Source organism: Ursus americanus, chromosome 12 (genome assembly GCF_024610735.1).
Source record: "Ursus americanus isolate L20-20 chromosome 12, mUrsAme1.1.p, whole genome shotgun sequence".
NCBI lineage: Eukaryota > Metazoa > Chordata > Mammalia > Carnivora > Ursidae > Ursus > Ursus americanus.
Window position 1 is genome coordinate 21,080,077 of NC_142138.1, and position 23,129 is coordinate 21,103,205.

General features: G+C 44.7%; 1 protein-coding gene across 12 annotated transcripts in view; it reads left to right on the forward strand.

The window, feature by feature from the left end:
• Window positions 1-22,358, forward strand: part of AK4 (adenylate kinase 4) — a 71,164-nt gene extending 48,806 nt beyond the window's left edge. For 11 of the 12 annotated variants that reach the window (XM_045802131.2, XM_045802132.2, XM_045802133.2 and 8 more), the window contains 3 exons: window positions 7,722-7,894; window positions 10,935-11,053; window positions 12,411-22,358. In XM_045802131.2, coding sequence (XP_045658087.1) covers window positions 7,722-7,894; window positions 10,935-11,053; window positions 12,411-12,525 — 407 coding nt within the window. In that variant the 3' untranslated portion in view covers window positions 12,526-22,358. The remainder of the gene's footprint in view (window positions 1-7,721; window positions 7,895-10,934; window positions 11,054-12,410) is intronic. The other variant, XR_015726262.1, reaches the window with a different exon arrangement.
• The last annotated feature ends 771 nt before the right edge of the window (window positions 22,359-23,129 follow it).

Below are 23,129 nucleotides of genomic sequence, written 5' to 3' on the forward strand. Positions count from 1 at the left end.
GTGGGTCACCAGGGTGAGTAGGTGGCGTAACTGCAGGGCAGACCCAGGTCGTTTGTCTCTGGAGCTTATATTCCTCTCTGCTAAGCTGTTTTTTCCCTAGTGGGCTTCAAGTCATGTGCAGCTTAGATGCCCAGCAGTGGGCAGTCGCTTACATGATGGTGCATCCAAACCCTGGAGTAGTCTGCAGTCCTCAGGGAGAGTGCGAGAGCGGTATGTACTGTATGGGAAGAAACCTCCCAGATACAGTAAAAGAAAAAAGCCAGGAGCCACACATTTGTTTCGTGTATGTGTGGTGAGAATCCGGTGTGGCCGCGCCTTTGGCACCGGGCCAAGCCGTGCCCCTGACGCCGCGCAGGGTTTTGATTTCTCGAGCCGTCTCGTACACGACCTGCTGCAGTCATCCCGAGCAGGCATTTCTCCTAGACTGCGGTGTTCTGCGTGGAAGGAAGACAGCATCGAGGGGCACGTGGAGTGCGATTCTGGGAGTCGGCACATGGCTCCAGTCCAGGTTCCTTGGTTCTTCCAGGTGTGGTTTTGGGCAAGTCACTTCACTTCTCTGAACCTCAGTTTTTATAACTTTAAAATGGGAATGATACCCACCTGGTGGGATTCTTGGGACGTTTCAGGTGATATTTATTTACTCGTTCAACAGGTATTTATTCAGCATCTCTAAGTGGCAGGCACTGTTCAAGGCACTAAGGATATAGCAGGAAACGACTATAAAGGGTCTGCCCTCATTTAGCTAACGTTCTGGTGGGAATAGAAACACAAAGAAAATCATGTACAGGAAATGACGTTGACATCTACGAAGAGGAAAAGAACAGAAGGCAGGGTAAGGAGGGGTGCCCGGGTGGGCTGGAGGGAAGGCGCGTTTGAACAGGACGGTTAGAGAAGCGCTCACCGACGGGGCGCACTGTGAGCCAGACTTGGAGGAGCCGCGGGCACAGACATCCCGGAGGCAAGAGTGGGTCAGGCCGAGGGACCGTGAACTAAGTGTTCAAGGTGGGAACGGACCCGCCGGTACAAGAACAGCGAGGACGTCAGCGTGGCCGGCGCACAGCGATGGACAGGGACGTGCGGCGAGCGAGGTGACAGGAGCAAGAGTGGGTCTTTCAGGCCCCTGCGGAGTTTGGCTTTCCTTCGGAGTAAATGGACCTGGCCCACCGGGCTGTGGTGTTGAGGGTGCTGCCAGGACGCGCCGCTCTTTTGGTTGAAGCGAGGTGGATGGAGTGACGTTGAGGATTCTTGTGTAATGCTCTTTTGTACCCGTGGAAGGCCGCAGGGTGGAGTGAGCACTTGGGGACCGGACGCCCGAGTCCCGTGCCCGCTCCCCGTCTGTTACGCCGCGCGTGCTTCTCCCTGCGCCGCACACCTCGCGGGGTGGATGGAAGAGTAAGAGATCCAGAAGTGTCTGTAATGCGTTGTAAACAGTAGACAAACGGTAGCTGTGTTTGGGGAGTGACCGTTGGGACGTGGACTGAGAAGCCGTCGCGTCCAGCTTCTCCCCAGGCACAGGTGCCTCGTCTGGGACCGTTTCCCAGAAGGAGGTGCCCGCCCGATGGGAAAGACTGCACGGCTGTCCCCTCTCTTGCCTTGGGTTCTGTGGTACAGGTAGCAGCCTGCGTGCGGGTAGGTGCTCAGACCTTACCTCTGGCTGCTGCCTCCAGCTGCACCTGCACCGTCAGCGGCCTAAGGCTGAGCCTCCGTGCTGAATTGACCAGTCCGCGTAACTCCGAGTAAAGCTCATCGTGGTAAGCGTTGAACTGGATCAGGAAAGTCGACTTCCGGAGCTTTGCTGTTGAACACGAGGCAGGCGATGACGGGGGCAAACGGGGGCAAAGAGGAGAGTGGGAGGCTTGTGGCAGAAGCTTGCCTGGGTCGAGCTTCCTTTTGAGTGGTGGGGACCAGAATGTGCAGTCTGTGTGGCTAATCCCTGGAAGGGCTGAGCTGCTGCCGTTGTGGCAGAGAGCAGAGCACCAGGGACTCCCCAAACGAGCAAATCTCAGAAAGGAATTAAACGGAGGCAAGTTGGGGGGTGGGGACCTTTCCTTCATGCTGCCTTGTGACTGAGTGGGGAACCAGCTGGGCTCCGAGGAGAGCTCTACGAAGAGCAGCAGCTGCCATTTACAGAGTGCTCACTGCGTGCCTAACGCTTCACATCTTAAACATTTTACAAAGATTGCCTCTTAATCCTCAAAATGGTCCCATGCAGTAGGCATTACCTTTCATTATGGGCTGAGTTGTGTCCCCCTTAAATTCCTCTCTTCCAGTCCTAGCCCCTAGTACACCTCACAGTTTGGCTCTTTTTTGGAGATAAGGTCACTGAAGAGGTAATTAAGTTAAATGAGGTCTTGAGGGTGGGCCCTAATGTAATGTGGGTACTGTAGTGTCTTTACAAGAAGAGAATTTGCATACAGACACCACAGGGGAAGAGCCTGTGGAAGACACAGGGAAGAGGCAGCCATCTGCAAGCCAAGGAGAGAGGCCTCAGAAGAGACCAGCCGTCCTGACACCTCGATCTCAGACTTCCAGCCTCCGGGACTATGAGAAACTCAATTTCTGTTGTTTAAGCCCCCTGTTCTGTGGTACCTTGTTGTGGCAGCCCTAGCAGATCAGTTCACCCTCGTTTTATGTCTGGGAAAGCTAAGGGCCAGAGAGATTACAAAGCTAGTGGAAGTTCTTGCATTTAAGGCTGGGTAGAGCAGGGATTGAAATCCGGTTGTGTCTGGTTCCAGAGCCTGTGCCCATAACTAACATGTTCCCCTGAGCCCTGAGGTTCCCGGCTTGCCGCTGCTTCTCCTCACTTTTGAAAACACCCGATTTTTTGACTGGGCCACTCTTCTCCCTGTCCTCCTGCACCTTCTCACCTGCCACAGCACCTTCTGTAGGTAAGACCCTGGCCAGGATGGCAGAAACAGGTGGCTTGAGACAGGGGCTTAGTGAATCTGGAAAGATGAGCCTCTGTTTGGGAATTCCCTTCCCAGTTCTCTTGCCGTGAAACTGAGGTAAAGAAGACTCTCTTCAAAGTGGTTTGTACCTGCTTAGAAGTGGGTTAAACCTTCCCCCAGTGGAATAGATATATAGTTCATACTGCACTTGCAGGATTGCTGTCGCTGAGAAGTTTGGTGGTTCTTAACCAGCCAGAGTCACCTGGATAGCTTTAAAAACCTAAGCCCTTCTCCTGCTCCTAGATGTTCCCTTCTAGGAAGAATGGTATGGAATCTGGGCAGCAGTGAGCTCTTTTCTCCCTCCCCGCCCCTTTCAAGTCTTCCCTGACAATGTTGATACGTCTCATCAGGTGGAGAACCTTGAAGTTGTGGAATGACTTATTTCTCTTGTTGGTACTTCTTCTAAACCGTTAAAATGGTTGCATTCCAACAACATTAATATCTTAAAACATAACTCTTCCATTTTAGTTTTCATTGTAGGCTTCTGTATTTTCCTTGGTTCTTTTAACTTTAACCTGTTTTGAGGATGGGAGGATATGATGAGAGCCACTGTCTTAACAGACGACCTCTAAGCCACCAGAATTAATGATTCTCTGGTCATTAGCCGGTCTGAATGTGAGAGCCCCAAAGGTAGACACTACCCAACACTTTTGAAATCTGTTCCTGAGTTCAGCTTTTTTTGTACACAGTTGCATTTTCCACCCATTCCTCCAGAGGGCTCCAGAGTTCAGAAACATTCGTGGGGTTGTCGAGTAGACTGGCTTCTACCCGTTGGACTAGAAAATGAGCCAGTAAGATTTGAGCTTTTATTTGTTGGAGGAACTGTTACATTCTCGTTCAGAGCTTCCTGTTCTTTCCTAGTGCTTTATTCACCTTTCAGCCTCTATCCAAAGGATCAAGAATGTGTTTTCTTGTCAGGGCAGTGGCTAGTGATGCTAGAACCCAAGGCCGTGGCCTGAGGCTGGGAACTTGGGCCTTTGGAAGAGCGAACCCTTAAATTCTTTGCGCACACTTACTAGTAAAAGTGTTGACTACATCTTCAAAATATGGATATGTGTGAATTATGTGCACATACGATTTTGTTACTATATACCTTATAAAATGTACCCTCCAAAATAGAAGCTAAAAAGAATGAACAAAACAATGCAACAGAGGTTCTGTTTTCTTTCTGTACTCCAGTGAGGGTTTCTTTGGAAGCCACTGCTTTAGAAAATGGTTTCTCTTTAGAATAGCTTTTCTTTAGAAAGGGATTTAGGGGAAGAGCATAGAGATTGATCTTGGGGTTGTTTTGGCTGCAGGCATCTAACTCCAGTTGTCAATTTGAAGCCTTCGAGAAGAGTAGGTTATAGAGGCAAAAGGCAGGAGCTGGCAGTCTGAGAGAGTGCCTTTCTGTGGAAGGCTCACTGCCCTCACTTTGTTGGAATTTAAGCGTAGAATGTGCCAGGCACGGTATCGGAGGATAACAGAGGGAGTAAGGTGTGTTTTACTGTTTCAGGGAGCTCGTCTTCTAAAGCGGACTGTGGTGCACAGTGTAAGGGAAGTTAGGCTGAAGTTGATAATAGACTTAGCATAGGTCCCGGACTTGCCACCAACCTTCTCCACAGCGTCCCCAGTGAGCTGTTGGTGGGGAGGCGGGGGGAGGTGGAGAAAAGGACCTGGTTGAGGGTGTGTCTAGTATTCAATAAGGAATTTGGTGGAAAAAATAAAGGAGGCATGGTTTTATCTGGACTCTTTGAAAACTCCTTGCCCATCGCCCAGCCTGTGCTGCGGTAGATTGAATTGAGTCTTCACCTGGGGCCAAATCTTGCTCCTTGGTGACCCAGGTAGTCACTTTATTATCTACCTGGTAGTTACCGTGTATTTGAAGCTCCAGGATACACCCAGCAGCTGTGAAGCCCCAATTCTAAAATTAAGTTTGTTTTTGAACTTAATCAGAAAAGAAGTTGCTTAATAAATTAATATGCAGGCAGTCAAGCCATTCCATAGTAGAAAGAAAAGGTGACATACTGAGTTTACAGGGCTTGACAGAGTCCTATAATTTCACAGAATTAGATTTGGAGTTTAAAGTAAGGCAACTGGTCAAATAAGTATGGCCACTGAATGGAAGACGGAAGACGATTACCCTAGTATTACACGTAAATGTTTGCTCACCGTGTGCCAGGCATTGCTGTCTTCCAAAGCTAAGGTCAGGTGTCCATAGTGTACTTGATCTTAGGCAGATAAAGTTTGACCTTTCACTTCCCTAAATGTCAAATAGTCGGAACTTGATCTAACAAATTATGTTGAGATTTGAAAAACATCTAGTTAGTCAGAGTTCTTTGTTGAAGGGCAGTATTTTTTTTTCTTCATTCTGAAAGTACTATATGCTCAGTTTAAAAAAAAAAATGAGGAATTAGAAGAGTATAAAGGAATCACGCATCTTCCCACCACAAAGAAAACCACCATGAATATACTTCCTGCATAATTTCCCAGCATGTGGGGGCCTTTTTTGTGAAGAGGGTGCTTAGCCAGAGAGTCACTGTGGGAGGAAGGGGACAGTACAAGTGGGTGACTGGGTACAAGAGGCAGCACCTGGGCTGCGAGATTAGAAGTACCTCTTTTTCTGTTGAAGCCAGTCCCAGTGTGATGACCCCTAGCTGAAGACAGAGCATAAGCTGACCTGTAGCCTCCTAACCTGCAGCCTCTCCCATCCCCCCACTCCTGGGTGCGACACGGGTGACATTCTTCCAGGGGTCTCCCAACTGTCTTAGTGTTAATACCTTGCTAGAGGGGAAACAACCTTAACTTGACAATGGCAAGGCCTGTGGTATCTTGTAGGTGGGTCCTCTTCAGCATATGAGAGTTCTTTTGAAACCTCCCATTTCCTTACTCCCCCGACTCCCAGTGTATAATCACCACTCGCCCAGTGCAGCAGCTCTTTCTGCCCACGGGTCCGGTTCCTGTGCTTTAATAAACCACCATTTTGCACGAAAGACGTCTCAAGAATTCTTTCTTGGTCGTCGGCTCTGGACCTCACTCCACTGAATGTCACCTATATTCCAAAACCACATCAAATGCATGATGGGTCACGAGAGGACAGCATATAAGAATGTGAAAGCAGTTTTGTAGAGAGCAAAATGGAGTCTCTCACGTCAAGCAGAGGCCTGTGTCAAGTTAATGACGCAAGCAGGTAAGGTCCTGCAGCTAGGAGATGTCATGGAACCAATGTCAGCTGACGCCCCAGAACTGATAATAAGTAGAAGCAGAGGAGGTCTGCAGAGACCCCAAACCAACTAAATCCCTTTAAAGAGGGAAGGATTTGGGCAGCAAACTGTCAGACTCTGCAGACCTGAGCCCTCTGTCTGACCACTTACACTTAACAAAGGCAACTGCTGCGGAAGGCTCTGCCTGATGGATCTCCGAACAGAACTGAGATCCTTCCCTGCTTGAACATAAGAAGCAGTCAGTGCTGAGAGCTGACCCAGACCAGACTGAGGCCTTGTCTCAACTGCGCGCCCCCAGGCTGACTGTGTGTGTGGTCCCGTTAACTTTCTACACCCTTCTGTTAGCTTGTTTGTTGTATGGCTCGTCTTCTGTCCTGCTTTGTGCTGTGGAAGAAGCCAGGCTTCAGCACAGGGTGAATTGTCGTTGAGTTTGGGATCCTGAACCTGCTTCATTGTGATGTCATTTTGCTCTGTGACTGAATAAAGCTGGCATCATGGAAAGACACAGCTCGTGTGTGCGCCCTCATAGCATGCTCGTGACCAGTTTCTTCTGGTGTTACCTGTAATGTTGGAGTGACCCTTTTGCCCATTGGGAACATGTGAGTACCTTGGGTTAAGCACATGGTAGCCACTGAACCGAGGTCTACCCTGCAAGATAAGCTTTTCTTCTTCTGCTTAAACTTGCGTTTTCTTTTCCTGTCATAACAGTAGCATTGAAACATGCCCCAGGTTTGATTCTCTCCATTCTTGGGTCTTCTTGGAAATAGATGTAACTTAATCTATATCCTTTCTGTAATAAACAGCATCACAAGTTAGATACTGTGGGGGCCATTGGATAATTTCCCTTCTTGGAGAAATTAGAAAATAAACTCCAAGGGAAACCTAGAACAAACTATGCTGAAAGCTGAGTCCCCTCCCCAATCCACTGCAGAGCAGTCCTTTTATCAAATACAATAAGAGCAAATTACTAGAAAAATTAAAAGAAAAACACAAATTCAAGCATAAATTTTAGATTCACTAGGCTTAAAATTACTGTGAAATTGCTATAAAATTCCTAAATGCATTTCCTCATTTCTGTAGTTACTGTGCTAGATTGCAGACCACATGTTGAGTTTTGTAAGATGTAGGGAATGGATAAAAATATAATCTGGGGGGTAGCCTAAGAATAATATACTCATCAGCTGTTAGCGCTATAAAAGAACACAAATGTGATTTTATCCCTTTGCTTCTTTAACAGAAGAGGAAATGAGGGTGGTATAGCTTGCCTAAGGTTGCCTGAGTAGTTAAGAGCAAAGCGAGGACTAGTCTAGTGATTTTTAGTTGAGCGCATGCTCTGCTTGGGTTATATGACTCCTTAATCTTTGAGTATCCTAGATGTTAAAGCTGGGTTATAAAGTAGCCTATTTTCTTCTAATTATAAATTTTTGGAGGTAGGCATAAATTCCTGATAAAAGCTGCTTTCTGGGTAGTAGATGTATAGATTTGATTATTCTGTCGATTGAAAATATTTCATTGACTTGTGGGAACTGGAAAGTGCTTGCATTTGATATGTTTTGTTTTTGGCATTTAGGTTTTCCTAGGACATTAGTTCAAGCTGAAGCCCTGGACAAAATCTGTGAGCTGGATCTAGTGATCACTTTGAATATTCCATTTGAAACACTCAAAGATCGTCTCAGCCGACGTTGGATTCACCCTCCTAGTGGAAGAGTATATAACCTGGACTTCAACCCACCTCATGTACATGTAAGAATATACCGAAGCATTTTTACAGGCTGATTCCAAGAAAGAGGCTAAACATTCAGTTGTAAAGTGTTGGAAGGATATGAATAGACTATTTAAAAAAGAGCAAATCTACATGGCCAAAGGTATTTGGAATTCACTGGTGGTCAAGGAATGCAAATTAAAGTTTATCTGTTGCTGGTGGGGATCTGGAAAAAATGGTACTCTCATCTTTATTAGGCATATAAAGTATTAATAGTGTTTTTAAAAAGCAACATAGTAATGTACATTTTTAAATATGTGTATTTTATTCAACCCACCGCTGGGAGTATAAGTTACGGAAATGAAAGCACTAGCAGGTAAGGTCATGTACCCGATGATGCTTATTTCAGTGTTGATTTTAGAGAAAAACAAAACAAAATCCGAAAACAAACGAGTGTTCATTTACAGGGGATGACTAAATGAGCTAGAGCAATATTATGTACTCAGTAGAAAGAATGACTTCGTGCTATCCCCTTTGGCCTGAAGCAGTATTTCCTCTAGGTATTGTTGAATATCAAAAGCAAATAGCACAATGATTCCATTTTTGTAAAACAGTGACCCTCCTCCTTTACATATTATCTGTTTGTGTGTATATGTGCTCTCCAGCTTCCTAAGAGCAGGGATAACTAACTGGTTAGGGCTGGGACTGAATAAAGACCTGGGGTCACAGTGGGTGGGGTCATGGGAGTGAAGGCAGTGCCGGTGTAAAGGGACTGGGAGGACTAGAGGAATAAACAGGTCCAAAAATAACATGTGTCTACATGAAGTAAACATATGTAAAGGTATATGTTTAAAGAACATTTTTGAATTAACAAATTCATTTAAAGAATTATTGTTCTTTCTGGTAAAGACAGGAATTAGTTCAATGTGATTCTTTTTTTTTTTTTTTTTTTAAGATTTATTTATTCATTTGACAGAAGATAGAGACAGCCAGCGAGAGAGGGAACACAAGCAGGGGGAGTGGGAGAGGAAGAAGCAGGCTTCCAGCGGAGGAGCCTGATGGTGGGGCTCGATCCCAGAACGCGGGGATCACGCCCTGAGCCGAAGGCAGACGCTTAACGACTGAGCCACCCAGGCGCCCCTAGTTCAATGTGATTCTTATCTCCAGTTATTGGGTGTTAGATAGAATTACTTGTAATCATCCGAATGTGGAAGGGGTGACAGTTGCATCTTACTGATTAATGTGCATGGAGTAGGTAGATCTGACTGTAGACAGAGTCAATGATGACTACAGAAAACCAATTTCAAGAGGGTAAGGATGCCTTTCCAGCTCCTGAGTGCCATAGATTCGGTAAAGTTCCAGTGAGTCTTTTTCAATTGGGCAAAGCCGTAGTCACCTGTTGAAGTCTCCTTTTTCAAATGTAATAAATACTTCTGGAATTCCTTTATTAGGTCCCTTCCTCCTTTCCCTCTCAAGAAGCTGGTATAGGGGAAAAAAACGGATGGAGAGGAAAAGAGGTTTCTGAATATGCACTAAAGTTCAACACAGACACTTCACATTTCAGCTGTGCCCAGACCTGCTGAAGCAAAGATTCTCATAAAGTTTGAGAACCTTTAACACTCAACTGCCTTCCAAAGACTGGGTATCCTAAAAGAACACCCACAGTTACAGTGCTGCCTCTAGAGACAGCAGCGAGAGTGCCACTGTGGCCAGGCTCTCCCCGAAGGAGGGATGCTGTCACCCTGGCATCGTTCTGCTCTTTGTAGAAGCAGTTGTTGTATTTCCTGGTGCTCTGAGGTCCTGGAAATGACTTCTGAGTGGTGCAGCTCTAAGTAAAAGAAAGAAGCGAATAAAGGTGATGTACAGCCCTCTCCCACCCCCATCTCACCTGTTGTGTCAGGGTAACAACCATGGAATGCACATGTGATGATTATGGGGCTCACCAATAAATCATAAGTGCAGATTATGTACCCAAGGCCCTGAGTTGTAATGGAATTTTAGTGTGTTTCAGATTTATAGCTGGTTTCCGATTATCCAGTTGAGTTGCCTGAGCCTTTTGGTTCTGCTGTAGCCTGCCTTTTGACAGATTTATTCCTTGCGACTATCTCCCCTGGTGGGTAATAGCCGTGGACATGGGACGCAAGATCCTCCTGTGTCCATGTTGCTATTTGTAAGTAGGTATGTTTCCCAAGCAGGTTAAAAAAATCAGGTTTTCTAAATTGCGGGTTTTTTTAGTTCTCAGAATGTTTGTTCTGATTGTCATAGGTATATAATCCACGCCTATTTTAATCTACCTTTAAGTAAGTCATACGATCTAATAAAATAACCTGAGTAAGATTAATCTCAGGAAAGAATGTGCAGGCTAGCAGAGGCAGGACTGAGGTACCTTCTCCTAGATCAGTGTCCTCCTAAGTAAACCAGTTGGTTCTTTGAGACATTTTCTTTTCTTTCTTTCTCTTTTCTTTTTTTTAAAAAGATTTTGTTTATTTTAGAGAAAGAGAGAAAACATGCAAGCGGGGGGAGGGGCAGAGGGAGAGAGAGGATCTCAAGCAGACTCCCTGTCCAGCACAGACAGTGACCTGGGGCTTGATCTCAGGACCCTAAGACCATGACCTGAGCCGAAATCAGGAGTCCGATGCTTGACCGACTGAGCCACTCAGGCGCCCCTAGACATTTTATTTTCCATATTAACTATTCAAACTTCAGAAAGCAAGGCAGTTTTAAAAATGTTTAGCAGGCCAGAGTGACATTGTCTAGAGGTAGGTTGTTTTTGGGGGAGGCAGCATGGAGTTCTAAACTGTAAATTGAAAGTATCATTTCTCAATAGCACTGAAACATGTATGGAAAGGTCTGAGAAGTTAATAAAGATTCCATGTCGGCTCTCACGAAATAAGGTTAACATGACTGTTAAAGAGTGTTATTTCTTTTTCATTTACTTTCACTGTTACCATTGTCACTCAGGCCTAATTCATCATGCGATGGGAGTCCAAGGTGAATACACGGATTTTGCACAGGAAAGTTTTTAATCTTTGGAATGGCCCAGGTGTTGGCCCTATTCACTGGTTTCTCTGGTATTTGTAGGGGTTTGATGACATCACGGGTGAACCGTTAGTCCAGCAGGAGGATGATAAACCCGAAGCCGTGGCTGCCAGGCTAAGACAGTACAAGGATGTGGCAAAGCCCGTCATTGAATTATACAAGTGAGTGTGCGTCAACATTTTCATGGCAGACGGTCAGTTAGAACTGTGTGGTGCCCAGCGGGAAGGACACTGGGCTGAGGTGGGGTTTCTTTAAGCTAGACAAACCCTCAAGGCCCAGGACCTCCCTGGGAGTCAGGTGAAATGCTGGGGCTGTTACGTGGGAGATACGGTTCAGTTCTTTTACGCTGAAATTCTTGTAATACAAGGACTGAAACCCGATCATCTCTTTCTGGTTGTAAAATTATGTCTAGGATCATTTTCATCTTTCTTTTCAAGGAGCTGAAATAATGGTTTATATTTTGACACTCCAGAAACGTCTCATTTGGATAGAAGATTAGAAGGGACCTCTTGCTTAGATAGGTGTAGAGGGAATTTAACCAAAAAAAGCGAAAACTGTAAGCTGCAGATGGCAAACTCACATGGCTGCGGGGTCCAGGCAGGTACTGGGCATGAGTGTCACACCTGGAGGGGATGTGTTCATCTGGGCAGTGGAGGGACAGCTCCTGTGCTTCTCCAGCCAGTTATCCCCCCAGGGACAGTCGGGCCCAAAGTGGCCAGTAACCCCTGTTTTTCAAGAGAAGCAGATATCTGGCTGGCTGTGTGGGGGGGGAAGAATCACAGTTTTTATGTTGGCAACAAATAACGTTCTTAACAGTATGCACACTGGACAAGACCCATTTGCAAACTGCATTCAGGACAGCTGTCTACAGCCACTGCTGGAATCAGTTTCTGACCTTATAGCTCCCAAATAACTTAGCAAGCCTTGAGATCCGAAGTTCCTGATCATGTCGTCATGATACATTCTGTGTTTCATGATCTGTCGTAAGTTATAAGGGTTTTTACAGTACCAAAGTGTGTCAGTGATTTGTTTTTTGAAAGTATATACTGAGGCAGATTTGGGATTGTCCAGATAGTGTTATTCTTTGATATGTTTTATTTTTTTAAAGATTTTTATTTGAGACAGCATAAGCAGAGGGAGCAGCACAGAGAGAGGGAGAAGCAGGCTCCTCGCTGAGCAGGGAGCCCAATGCGGGGCTTGATCCCAGGACCCTGGATCATGACCTGAGCCAAAGGCAGACGCTTAACCAACCGAGCCACCCAGGCGCCCCTCTTTGATACGTTTTAAATAGGAGAAGAAGAGGTGGCATCACGGCAAGCATGCCGGAATTGTAAAAGCTGTGGTCTTACGTAGGTACGCCCAGTGCGGGTGTTGATAGATTGGAGGGGCTGCTTGGGCAGTTAGTGTGTGTGATAGGCCGTAAGCCGTGCTTGCTTTATACCCAGGATCTTCACCTGCCCTCGTAGCATGTTAAAAGGAAGCCTAAAATGCCTTCGCGTGTTGGATTTTGTTTTTCAGGAGCCGAGGAGTGCTTCACCAGTTTTCTGGGACGGAGACTAACAAAATCTGGCCCTATGTTTACACGCTTTTCTCGAACAAGATCACGCCTATTCAGTCCAAAGAAGCATACTGAGCCCGCCCAGTGGAAGAACCAGGAAAATGTTGTTCATTCAGTTGTATGTGTAGTATTTGGGTGCCGTGTCCAAGTTAGAAGCTAGTGGGGATAGCTTGCAGCGTCTTTTCTAGTTTAAGTGGTGAACCGAAATGAAAACGAATGAGTAGAAAGCATCCCTGAAGAGGCTCCTCTCTGCCTTTCACGAGAAGGGTCACCTACACACGTCTAAGATGCCTGTGCACGTCTCAAGCCCTTCACGAGAAAGCAAGTACCGGCTGCACTTCCAGCGGCGTCTAACCTAAACTCTGGCTGATTTCTGACCGTCCTGTTGTTGCCGTAGTAGCCTTTTCACACATGATGGTGTTGGCCTCGGGTTCCCTCCATCCCCCGAAGGCTGTTGAACCACAGCACCAGGAGGCCTTGTCCCAAGTTCTCTGGTATGTGCCCTTCCTGGTGACCATGCAATGAAGCCAGTTGCTCTTTGTGGTTGCTTCCCTGGGCTTGAGTAACTGTCCACAATTTATTTTTTCTGTTTTTCTGCATCCATGCTCCATAGAATCTCTCCTTTGCAGACATCCTGGAATGAACGGATTTGGCTTCTACTATTTTTATTAGACTGTATTTTTTTACATCTGTTTTCTCCCTGCCGTAGGCTATGAAGTAATACAGATAGTTACTGCTTTGATCCCTCTCAGATCCCTTTCTAAGAGCTGAGAGCAAGGGGAGGGTGTCCATTCGCTTCCTGCACTGGGAACTGAGCTCTGCAGAGGGTCTCCTTAATGCTGCTGGGCTGCTGGGCTGACTCTCGTGGGTTGACACTGCCCTTTTCTTTTGTGAAAAAATAAAATCCTCAAAGTCTTTGGGAGTCTTCAAAAAAATGGGAGATACCTACATAAAATGTTAAAGGATCATATCTTGTGTATAGCAGTCATACAGCCATATGAAAGTACTGCACTAAAAGAATAGTTTAGCTTTTTATTCAAGACAAAAAAATGTATTTTGAAATGCTGCTAAATGTTGATGCTGACAGTGTTGTTCTCCTGTGAGTGACCCAAGCATATTATAAATAGTTGGTAAAGGGAATGGAGCCTGTGGGTTGAGGAAAATGTTGCACTTGTTGTGCCCAGGCTGTCTGGCAGCTTTATGATTATGGGAAAACAGATTCTTAAAACTTTTTTCTATTCCAAAGATGCTTTCTGTGGGGTGGCCACTAAGTCTAGAAATATAGACAATACAATTTTGTCATTCTTTGTAATGTAATATCAATAAACCATTTATTAAAAGATTTTCCTGGTTTCCAGACTTGGTGGCCACCTAATGTCATTTTTGATCTCCTCTGGGAAGGACAATGAAATTTATTCCTGTTGCCTTAAAAATAATACCCCTCTTCATGCATCGTGATTGTCCCTAAAGAAGGTCCTTTGCTATTCCTGGGAGTGACATCTGTCTAACTCTTCATACTGGAGAAGGGGGGGGGAGCCTTTTTCAGCATGCCACTTGTGTTGCAACGTGTTAATTTATTTTCTGAAGATGTCCCAGCCAATCTCCAGTCAGTTCCCTGGCACGCGTGTTCTGTATGGTAATGATTGCATCTTCCTTACAAATACTGACCCACTCTTGCCAGTTCCTCTCCCTCTGTTCCTTCATGTGAATGTTCTTGGACTCTCTTAGTGGAAACATAGACTGGTCTCCTCATTCTCTGAATCACCTCACTGTGTTACTTTTTAGGTTTATGCAATGGAAACGCCCAGTTCAGGTCTGTGAAACAGCAGTGCGTGATACAGACTTCTGAGTGCTTCAGAAGAGCTGTGTGTGCATGCCAGGTGGTGGGATCGGGGTGAAAAGACGTGTGGGTAAGGCTCGGTTACCCTTGGGAACCAGGTATAGAGAAAACAAGTCTGAAATGAGGAAAATGGCACAGTTTAGACTAGTACTGCCATGGAGACCATTTCCACAGATTAGGAAGAGTAGAGAGTTAAGGGTGTTAACGTGGATTGTCCAAGTAAGGAAAGTAAGTGTGTGCCCTTCGAGAGGCAGACAGATCTTCACAGCTCTTCCTTTAGTTCCCTTTTTGTTTAACAGACTCCCTTTGGAGTTTTCCAGAGAGGTATGGGCAGTGGGTGGTCCCCGATGCCATGCTCTAGTCCTCCATCCTTCCCTCCTCTCTTCCAGCAGAATAGACAGTTCTAGTCAGCGTTGGAGCCTCTCGGTGTCTCAGTGGCATTTGCTGTTTCTGAGGCAGCCCAGCAAGCGAGGGTCCCGTGCTTGGTGAGACCAAAAAAAGATAAACACCTTTTCCGTGGTCTTTGAAAGGTGATACTGATTTCATGCTTAGTGGCCTAAAAAGTCTATTTCTGATTTTCTTCAACAAGCCTCTCTAGTTTTTCCTCCAATAATTTTGTAAAAAATCTCTTGCAAATATTTTGACAAAAGTGAAAGGGACATCTTTTCTTGTTTTTCCTTTTACTGCCACACATACGGTTCCTTCAGAGTTATGTAAGGAAACTAGTTTGGGTGTCGGTAAGATTCCTACCTGGCCTCATATCCTGTGATTCTAGTCAGCTGTGAATTCATTTTGCTGTCCTTATCTGAACAGGCTGCGCACTTACTTAGAACTTGGAAACGTTGCCGTGTGCAATATTCTCTTAACACTAAAGGCAGACGTAAAGTAAGTACCATTCATTGATGGCCTTTTGGGTGATAGATGCAGTTTAGGACCTTTGCAAACATCTCATTTCATCTTTCAAGCATCCTTTGAGGTAGGTGTGATGCCATGTTCATAAACAAAGAAGGCGGGGGTCAGAGATGTGAAGCATCTTGCGCAGGGGCTTGCCGAGAACCAGGGCAGCCGGGACTCACACGCAGGCGTCCCTGACTCTGCAGCCCGAGTTGGCTCCTGGATGTTTACTGTAGCCTATCCCAGCCAACCCAGGGTGTTAAACCTGCTTGATTTTGCTAGTATTTCCAAGTGGCCTCACATCAAAAGTAACAAAAGTGACATTCAGCTCTGTATGGGACTGTTCCTTTTTTTCCCCTTTGCTGAAGCAAGGGGAGCTGCTAGAGGAAGGTCTGAGCCCCTGATCTGTTACAACTACTTGTTTATAAAATGAACGGCTGTTGAAGTAGGCTGGGCTTGGGTCCAGGCTAATCTGTGGAGGAGTCAGGTTCATGTTCCTCGCCTACCCTTTTGGTGTCTGTGGTGTTGTAACCCAGAAGGGACCTTTACCCTTGAGCCACCCCCAGCTGTCATGCTCACTGTAGACCTGGGCTGCTGGGAGCGCTGCAGACGCTCCTCATTTTCTTCCCTGATACCAGAACAAATCACTCCCTCACTCTCACCCCCAAATAAGGCCCTCATAATAAACTGATCCTTCCTGAAGTGCTGGCAGGTCAGCAGAAGGTGATCGAGCCCCTGACATAGGGGAACCCTCGATTTTTGTACCATCTTCCCTGTATCACATTCCACGTTGACCTGATGCTGAATGCCAGATCACACCTTTGCCTGCCGGTCTGCTGTGGTGGCTCTGCTCGGCGTGCACGATTCTGACGGTAACCAGGGGAGAGTGGCTTCCTGGCTTCCCCAGGGGCCCTCCCTGCCACCCTCCAGCAGCCACGCTCACATGAGCTCCAGCTTTACCCAGGCTCTACCCTCTCTTTGGTAGGGAAGGAAAAAGAAGAGCCATGGCTGAGGGGGATTCTGGGAAAGAGGTACTGTCGTGGCTTCTCCCACCACTTAAAATGTAGTTGAGACAAGCTAGTTGGAGATAGAAGGGTCCCTGTGCGCGATCATAAATAGGACTTTTATAAAATTCAGTTCACTGTCCACTGATTTCAGTATTTGACTTCAGCTGTTTAAGTGAACAGCTTACCAGCCTCTGCTGGAGGTCTGGTTTAAGTTATACAGACCGCAGATGTCCAGATGTGTGAAGACATAGGCATTCTTAGTAATTACTGTCGACTGGTACTTCATGCTAAGCACGTTGTATGCATTGTCTAATTAAATCCTCGACACTTAACTGTACATAACAGATATTTCAGTTACCCTGCCTCTTTGTGTGAAAATGGAAGTCATCCTGTTTAAAGTTGCGTTTTCAAGTACCTGTAGGGATGAATCCGGAAATTCAAAAGGGCCTTCTGTGTACCTTTTTCTCCTTTGAGCTCTCCATTCTCATTAATAGGTAAAACAGTGTTATTTGTACCTGGAGTCTTTGCTTTTGGCACCCTGGTGCTGAGGCAAGAAGGGCACTCAGTGGGTCCTGGTGGTAGTTGCACACTGTATATGCAGAGGGCATGCATCTCACCCGCACTCTGCTGGGTTGCAGGATCTCGGGAGACGTTCATATCTACCTGATGAATTTCATTTATTACCTTTTATTTAAAAGACAGTATCTTTTCTTGCCGCAGTGAATTTTGCCAGAGATGCAATTTGGAAGGCCAAGTCGTGTTCTTAGTATGAATTGCTTTCTTTTCAATTCCCCTGCATTTTTAGTAACTTCCTTGTCTTATTTAGTGTCTCAAAAGAAGAACCTAGCAATGGACACTTTTTTTTTTTTTTAAACGGGAGTGTGGTTTGGTCATAAGTTATCATTCCTTTCCACCTATAACTGATCCAGTCCGGTTTCTAGATGAAAAGTGTGCAAGACCCAGATGTCGGGAAACCATGAAGCCGTATTTCAACCATGAAGAAAAATCTGCTTCCTGCATCTGTTGAAACATACTATAATTACAGTTGTTCATACATGCCATACCTTAGCTTTCTTTTAACAAATTGCACAAATCTTGCCAAAATAAATGCCATTATCTGTGTGCTTCAGGGAATCCCCCCAATTTGATCAGTGTGTGTGTGTATGTGTGGGTCTGTTTGGGGGGGTGGGGGAGGTAGGGAGAGAGGGAGATGGAGAGATGGTAAACCCCTCCCAAAGGATGAGAACCCTTGGATGGTGTGGGTATGCATTCCTTCCTGGTAATCATTAGGCTATTCCAGGAAACAGCATCATTCTGGAAATAAAAGGTTTCCTGTTTAAAACTTTGCCAAGGAGCAGTGCACCTTGAGATTCTCCCTGGGGTTGGTGTGTCTCATTCCATTTCATAAAACCTTTCTTTGTTTTGAAGCTTTGGCTGTAAAGTCAGAAATGTACTAAATAAAAACAAACTGTTTTGTGTTTAATTTAGAGAAGAGTAAAGGGGAGAAAAAACCTCAGTGTTGATGTAAGCTTCAAGGTGTTAGGGCTTAGAGGGCTTTTCTAGTTTTATGAGAATTTGTACTACTGATTTTTATATATTCCTGTTTTTGAGATGAACAGATCTCTGGGGAAATTGTTGCATTACAATGGCGTTTCACTGTGACTCCTCTCGAGCTCAAATCTGTTCTCCAAGCCAATGACAATTTGTTGCTTCGGTTTACTGTCCTGTGAAAAGTCAGCTCCAGTTTCCCAGAAGTTGTGTGTTTACGATGAGTCATTGCTTCTCCTCAGTGCGAAAGTTGTCAGCCCTCTTGATTTGGGTGTCTGTGCTTAATTCAAAGTATCTAGACCTGTAGTCTAATCTGTACATACGCTCCTAACTGTTAATTGTGTTATTGACTATTTTGATTATCTTGCTTGAAGATTGATTCCTACTTTTTAATTTGATAGAAATAAAGGTTTTTTTTCTGCTTATAACTAGTGAATTACTTTAACACTTGTATAGCTTTTTACACTTGATCTTCATAGATCTTCTCATTTATGCCATCCTGCAACCACTTCATTATCAACAGTGTTATCTCCAGTTTGCAGATGAGGAGAACAGAGAACACTGTGGCCTGGCTGAGGTGACAGTTGGTGGCAGAGCAAGATCATGAATGTAAGCATTATGATCCCCAGTCTTGTTTTCTTTTCTGCAACACCGTGTTGCCTCATTTTGTATACACTCAGGCACCTTATTTGTCTAGCACTTGATTCTTTACGTACTTTCATAAACATCCTTTAGTTTTGTTCTTGAAATGACTGAATGGTGTCCGTCGATAACTCCCCCCGTTTTTGCAGATCAGGAGACCAGAGTATGAGAGTCCAAGGTCATAGTGTCCAGAGCCACTGAGCAGAAACAGAAAAGTCAGCAGGCCTGGCTAGTGGAAGCTGGAGTCATGGAGGAAATAGAGCCTCTGCAGAATCCACCCTGCAGTTGGGGGAGGGGGTGTGGAGGACGACGCCCTGGCTTCTCCCCACCTCACATTCTCCTGTGTCCTGCAGAGGCTTCCCATTAGCTGGGTTCAAAAACCGCCTGACATAGCCTGAGGAACGTGTTCCACAGGCTTCCATCCTCCTGGAAGGTGAGCTGGATATGATGGCAGTGTGGTAGCTTGTATTAATTAAAGCCATTCACCCTTTAGGAGAATTGTACATTTCTGCCCCATTGGCTTTAATGCTTGGCCATACTGTTTGCTTTAGCCGATGGAATGTGAGCAAAGCTGAAGTGTGCCGCTTCTGAGCAGAAGCCTTAGGAGCCGAAGCACAGTCCAGTCTTTCCCTCTTCAGTGAGACTGTCAGCCTCCTAGGGCTCTTTCAACTGGAATCCTACAATGGATGTGGAGCAGAATTAATCCATGATGGATTAGTAGTGTGCATGAAAAATAAACCTTTGTTTTTATCATCCGCTGGGATTTGGGTGGAGTTTGGTACACCATAACAGCATAACTTAGTCCAAGCTGATTGACAGAAAATGGGCCTAAGACTAGTACATCATGTCATCTAGTTATACCTTTGATTCTCTTATCAAGCACTATTAGGCTCTGGGGATGCAAAGATGAGTAAGACCCAGTTTTTCCCCTTGACTTCCTCAGTCTCCTGGAGGAGATGAAATACATTTAGATAACTACACATTAAGTGTTGGAATTAATCACTGGATTATAATTGAGAGAATACAGAGGTAGTGACTTTCTTGGCTGGCCAACTAGACCAAGAGCTAATATTTGAGCTGAATGATGCAGGAGAGAGGAAACCCAAGCTGAGGGAATGGTATGTGGGCAGAAGGATGAGCCCCTATGCCAAGTGGAGGCCAGAAAGGTATGAGGCAGCACTGGGGAGATAAAGATAAGATTGAGTCGTATTGGGAAGTTGTACGGACCTGGTCTTAACTTTGTTTGCAGTAGTCAGTAGACTATGCCAGAAAGTGACTCATCACATTTACATGATAAAATTACACTACAGGTCTGAACTAAGATGCGGTAGAGCTCAACAAAAAGGGAAGCTAGATTATAACAGGAGTAAAGAGTTAAATGTCTCCAGGGGAGGGGTTGGGCCTACCTAGGGGAATGGAGGGGAGTATAAGGCAGTGGGGAGTGGCAGACGCCGTGAAGACTGCAGTGCACTGCTTTTTCTCAAAGGGGAGTCTGCTGCTGCTCAGCTCTGACCTATTGTCACCACCTTGGGCTTGCTGACCCAACGCTGCCCAATCATTCAGTTTGTTAAGAAAAGCCAGAAACGATGCTTTCATGTGAAATCTTTTAATTGTTTACAATTTAAAAAGTATATTCCACAAACAAAAAAAATATTTACAATTAAAAAATTAAGTCAATTTGGGACTTCTGGTTTAGAGAGAGAGACATAGGTTAGGAATGATGATCTTAGTGGTTGGAGAGCTGACTATGAAGTAAGGAGCTACGATATGTAAAGGCAAAAGAGTGTGAAGGTGAGGATTTTCTACCCCTGATTAACAAATTGTGTAGATTTACAGAATTCTGCTTTGTCAGAGGACACCTATTCCAATGAATCACTTGAGTTTTTATACCCCTAGAGTTCCACTGAATGTGATTTTTCCCTTATTCTTTTCAGCCAGTGAATATGTAAGCATCCAGTAATCAAATGTGTATGTGTGTGTGTATGTATACATATAATACATGTGTGTAATAGAATCATATATGTGTATATATATGCTTATGTAATAGAAGGTGCTAAAATTTGTTGAGGGTTTGCTCTGTGGTGCCAGGCAATAGGCCACGCATTGTATAATGAAGCTGAGGTTCAGAGAAATGAAGTTATTTGCTCAAGACCACTCACCCAGTAAGGGGTAGGATGAAGACTTCCAACTCCACTTTACTTACAATTATTCAGCTGTTCTTCCTCATTCTGACTTGCACTGCCCAAAGACAGTGAGGGACCACAGTGAAGGGATCTGCAACCAAGGCACATTTGGCTTCGGGCAGGAATTCCAGGAGCTGGGTTGGAGAGCCCTGCCACTTGGAGGCACTAGGACTTGAGCTGCGTTGAGTCACCAGCAGCCAGCTTTTCTCCTAGCCAGAATCCTATGGCCACTCCCTTTAACAAGCCTAGAAGGCCTCCCATGGAAAAATAGATCTCATAGTCTATCAGGAGCTGACACTTTGCATTCCGCCATCTCAGAGCCATGCACCCTAAGAAAAGAAAAAGATTTCCCGACAAGGAAAAATCAGTGATACGAAAATGAATGGTCCATCTCTTAAATCAGGACAGATCAGCCACTCTTGTCACAGGAATAGCCCACAAACACTGACCACTCTTGATCCGCTGTGTCATAAACACCAACCATCCTGGGTGCACTAACCATATCAGACTACTCTGGACATGTTGGCCACCAGACATACCAACAACCCTGGACACTGATCATATGCACCCACCACACTATGGAAACCTTTTATCAGTGTGACAGCGTCAGAAAGAAGGAGGTGCAGGCTAAAGTTGCTTGAATGAACCAGCTTCTATGTGTTACCTGTATAAAAACTTCGTTGCATTTCTCCCATTTGAAGCCAAAAAAAAACCCCTAGCCCAATTATCTAATGTGCTCATATAAAAGTCTCACCTAAAAAACTATAAACGTTGGCATTTATCAATTGAGGTTAGATAGCTAAACTCTTTGGATATAAATGGCAGATGTCTAAACTTTAATCTTTCTACACATCTTACAAAAACCACAGAGACCAAGGACAGCAAATTAAATCACAATTAACTCACCACACAACACAATTAAATCTGCCACATAGCCAGGAAATAGAAGACTGCAAACTCCTATTTCATTTGAGTGGGAAAATACTTATCTGAAATCAGTAGCCCCGGCTGTGGAACCCATCTGGAAGTGGAGAGGTAGGCAGGAAATATTTGGGAAAAGTATTGAGAGGGCACAGCTTCTGGGAGACAAAAAAGGAACTTGAAAGGAGGAGGCACCTCTTAGAGATCTGGTGCTGAAGAGGGAAGAATAAAGAAGTTGGTGGAAATTCAGGGTTCTACAGAAATAAGAGTTTCAAGAAAGCCGACATACTAAACTCATTCTTAACACTCCTCCCCCACCCCCAAAAGATGCTCATTAAAGAAATTGCATTTCACTGTAGCAACTGAAGAGGGCACTCCTGAACTAAGAACACTCGTAAGCCACTCAAATCCTTCAATCCCTTCTGTGGAAACGCCTGATGCAGGAAAATCTGAAGTCTAAAAATGAAAAGGCAAACAACATCCACACAAAGTTACTTTTAAAAGGAATAAGTTAAAATCAAAATTCTTCAGTTGATGAAAATACTCAAGACCCAAACTTGAGGCAGAAGAAACTGTATCACAACTCACCAATATGAGTCAAATATGGTTAGACGATAACATGGGAAAAAAACACCACAAATCAGAAATTCACAAATGCAGGGGCACCTGGGTGCCTCAGTCAGTTAAGCGTCTGCCTTCGGCTCAGGTCATGATCCTGGGGTCCTGGGATCGAGTCCCACATCGGGCTCCCTGCTCCGCGGGCACCCTGCTTCTCCCTCTCCCTCTGCCTACCATTCCCCCTGTTTGTGGTCACGTACTCTCTCTCTGTGTCAAATAAATAAGTAAAATCTTAAAAAAAAAAAAAAAAGGAAATTCACAAATGCAGAAGAAAGTGGGCACCAAACAAAAACTTGTGAAATAAGAATTGCCTGAACACAGAAGAGTGAAGGAAAAGACAATGACCCCCCCCCCAAATTAAGACTAGACTACAAGGTACACAAAGAAGAAAAGATTCAACAAAACATAAAAGGAGACATAGGAACATGAACATTTCCAAGAGAATTAAAATAAGAAAAAGTGAAAGCTCAGAAAGAAAAGAATAGCTATAGAAGACAAGAAGATACAACACACCTATAATTGAATTATCTAAGAAAAACAGACCAATGTTTAAAATTATAATCTAATGTAAACTTACCAAAAGATAAGGAAATGAAAGAAAGCCTAAATCTGCATATTAAAAAGGTACATTGTGGAACTGTAAGAACTGATTTGGATTAGTGAACTTTAAGACATTTTCCTATATTTAGGAAAATACCTCTGGGCAAAAAGACCAAGCGATTCAAATACAAAGCAAAACAACAATGGAGTCACATCGCCCAAGGAAAGAAAGTGTGAACTAAGAATATTATATCCAGCCAATCTTACTTTCAATTTATCAATCAAATTATCAAAAAATGTTTGTAGTCGCTGACTCTGGGTGAAGGGGACCAAGGGTAGTATTCTTTTAACTTTTATGTAGGTAGAAACTTTTTTTTCTTTTAAAGACTTCATTTATTTATTTGTCAGAGAGAGAGAGACAGCCAGCGAGAGAGGGAACACAAGCAGGGGGAGTGGGAGAGGAAGAAGCTGGCGCTCAGCGGACCA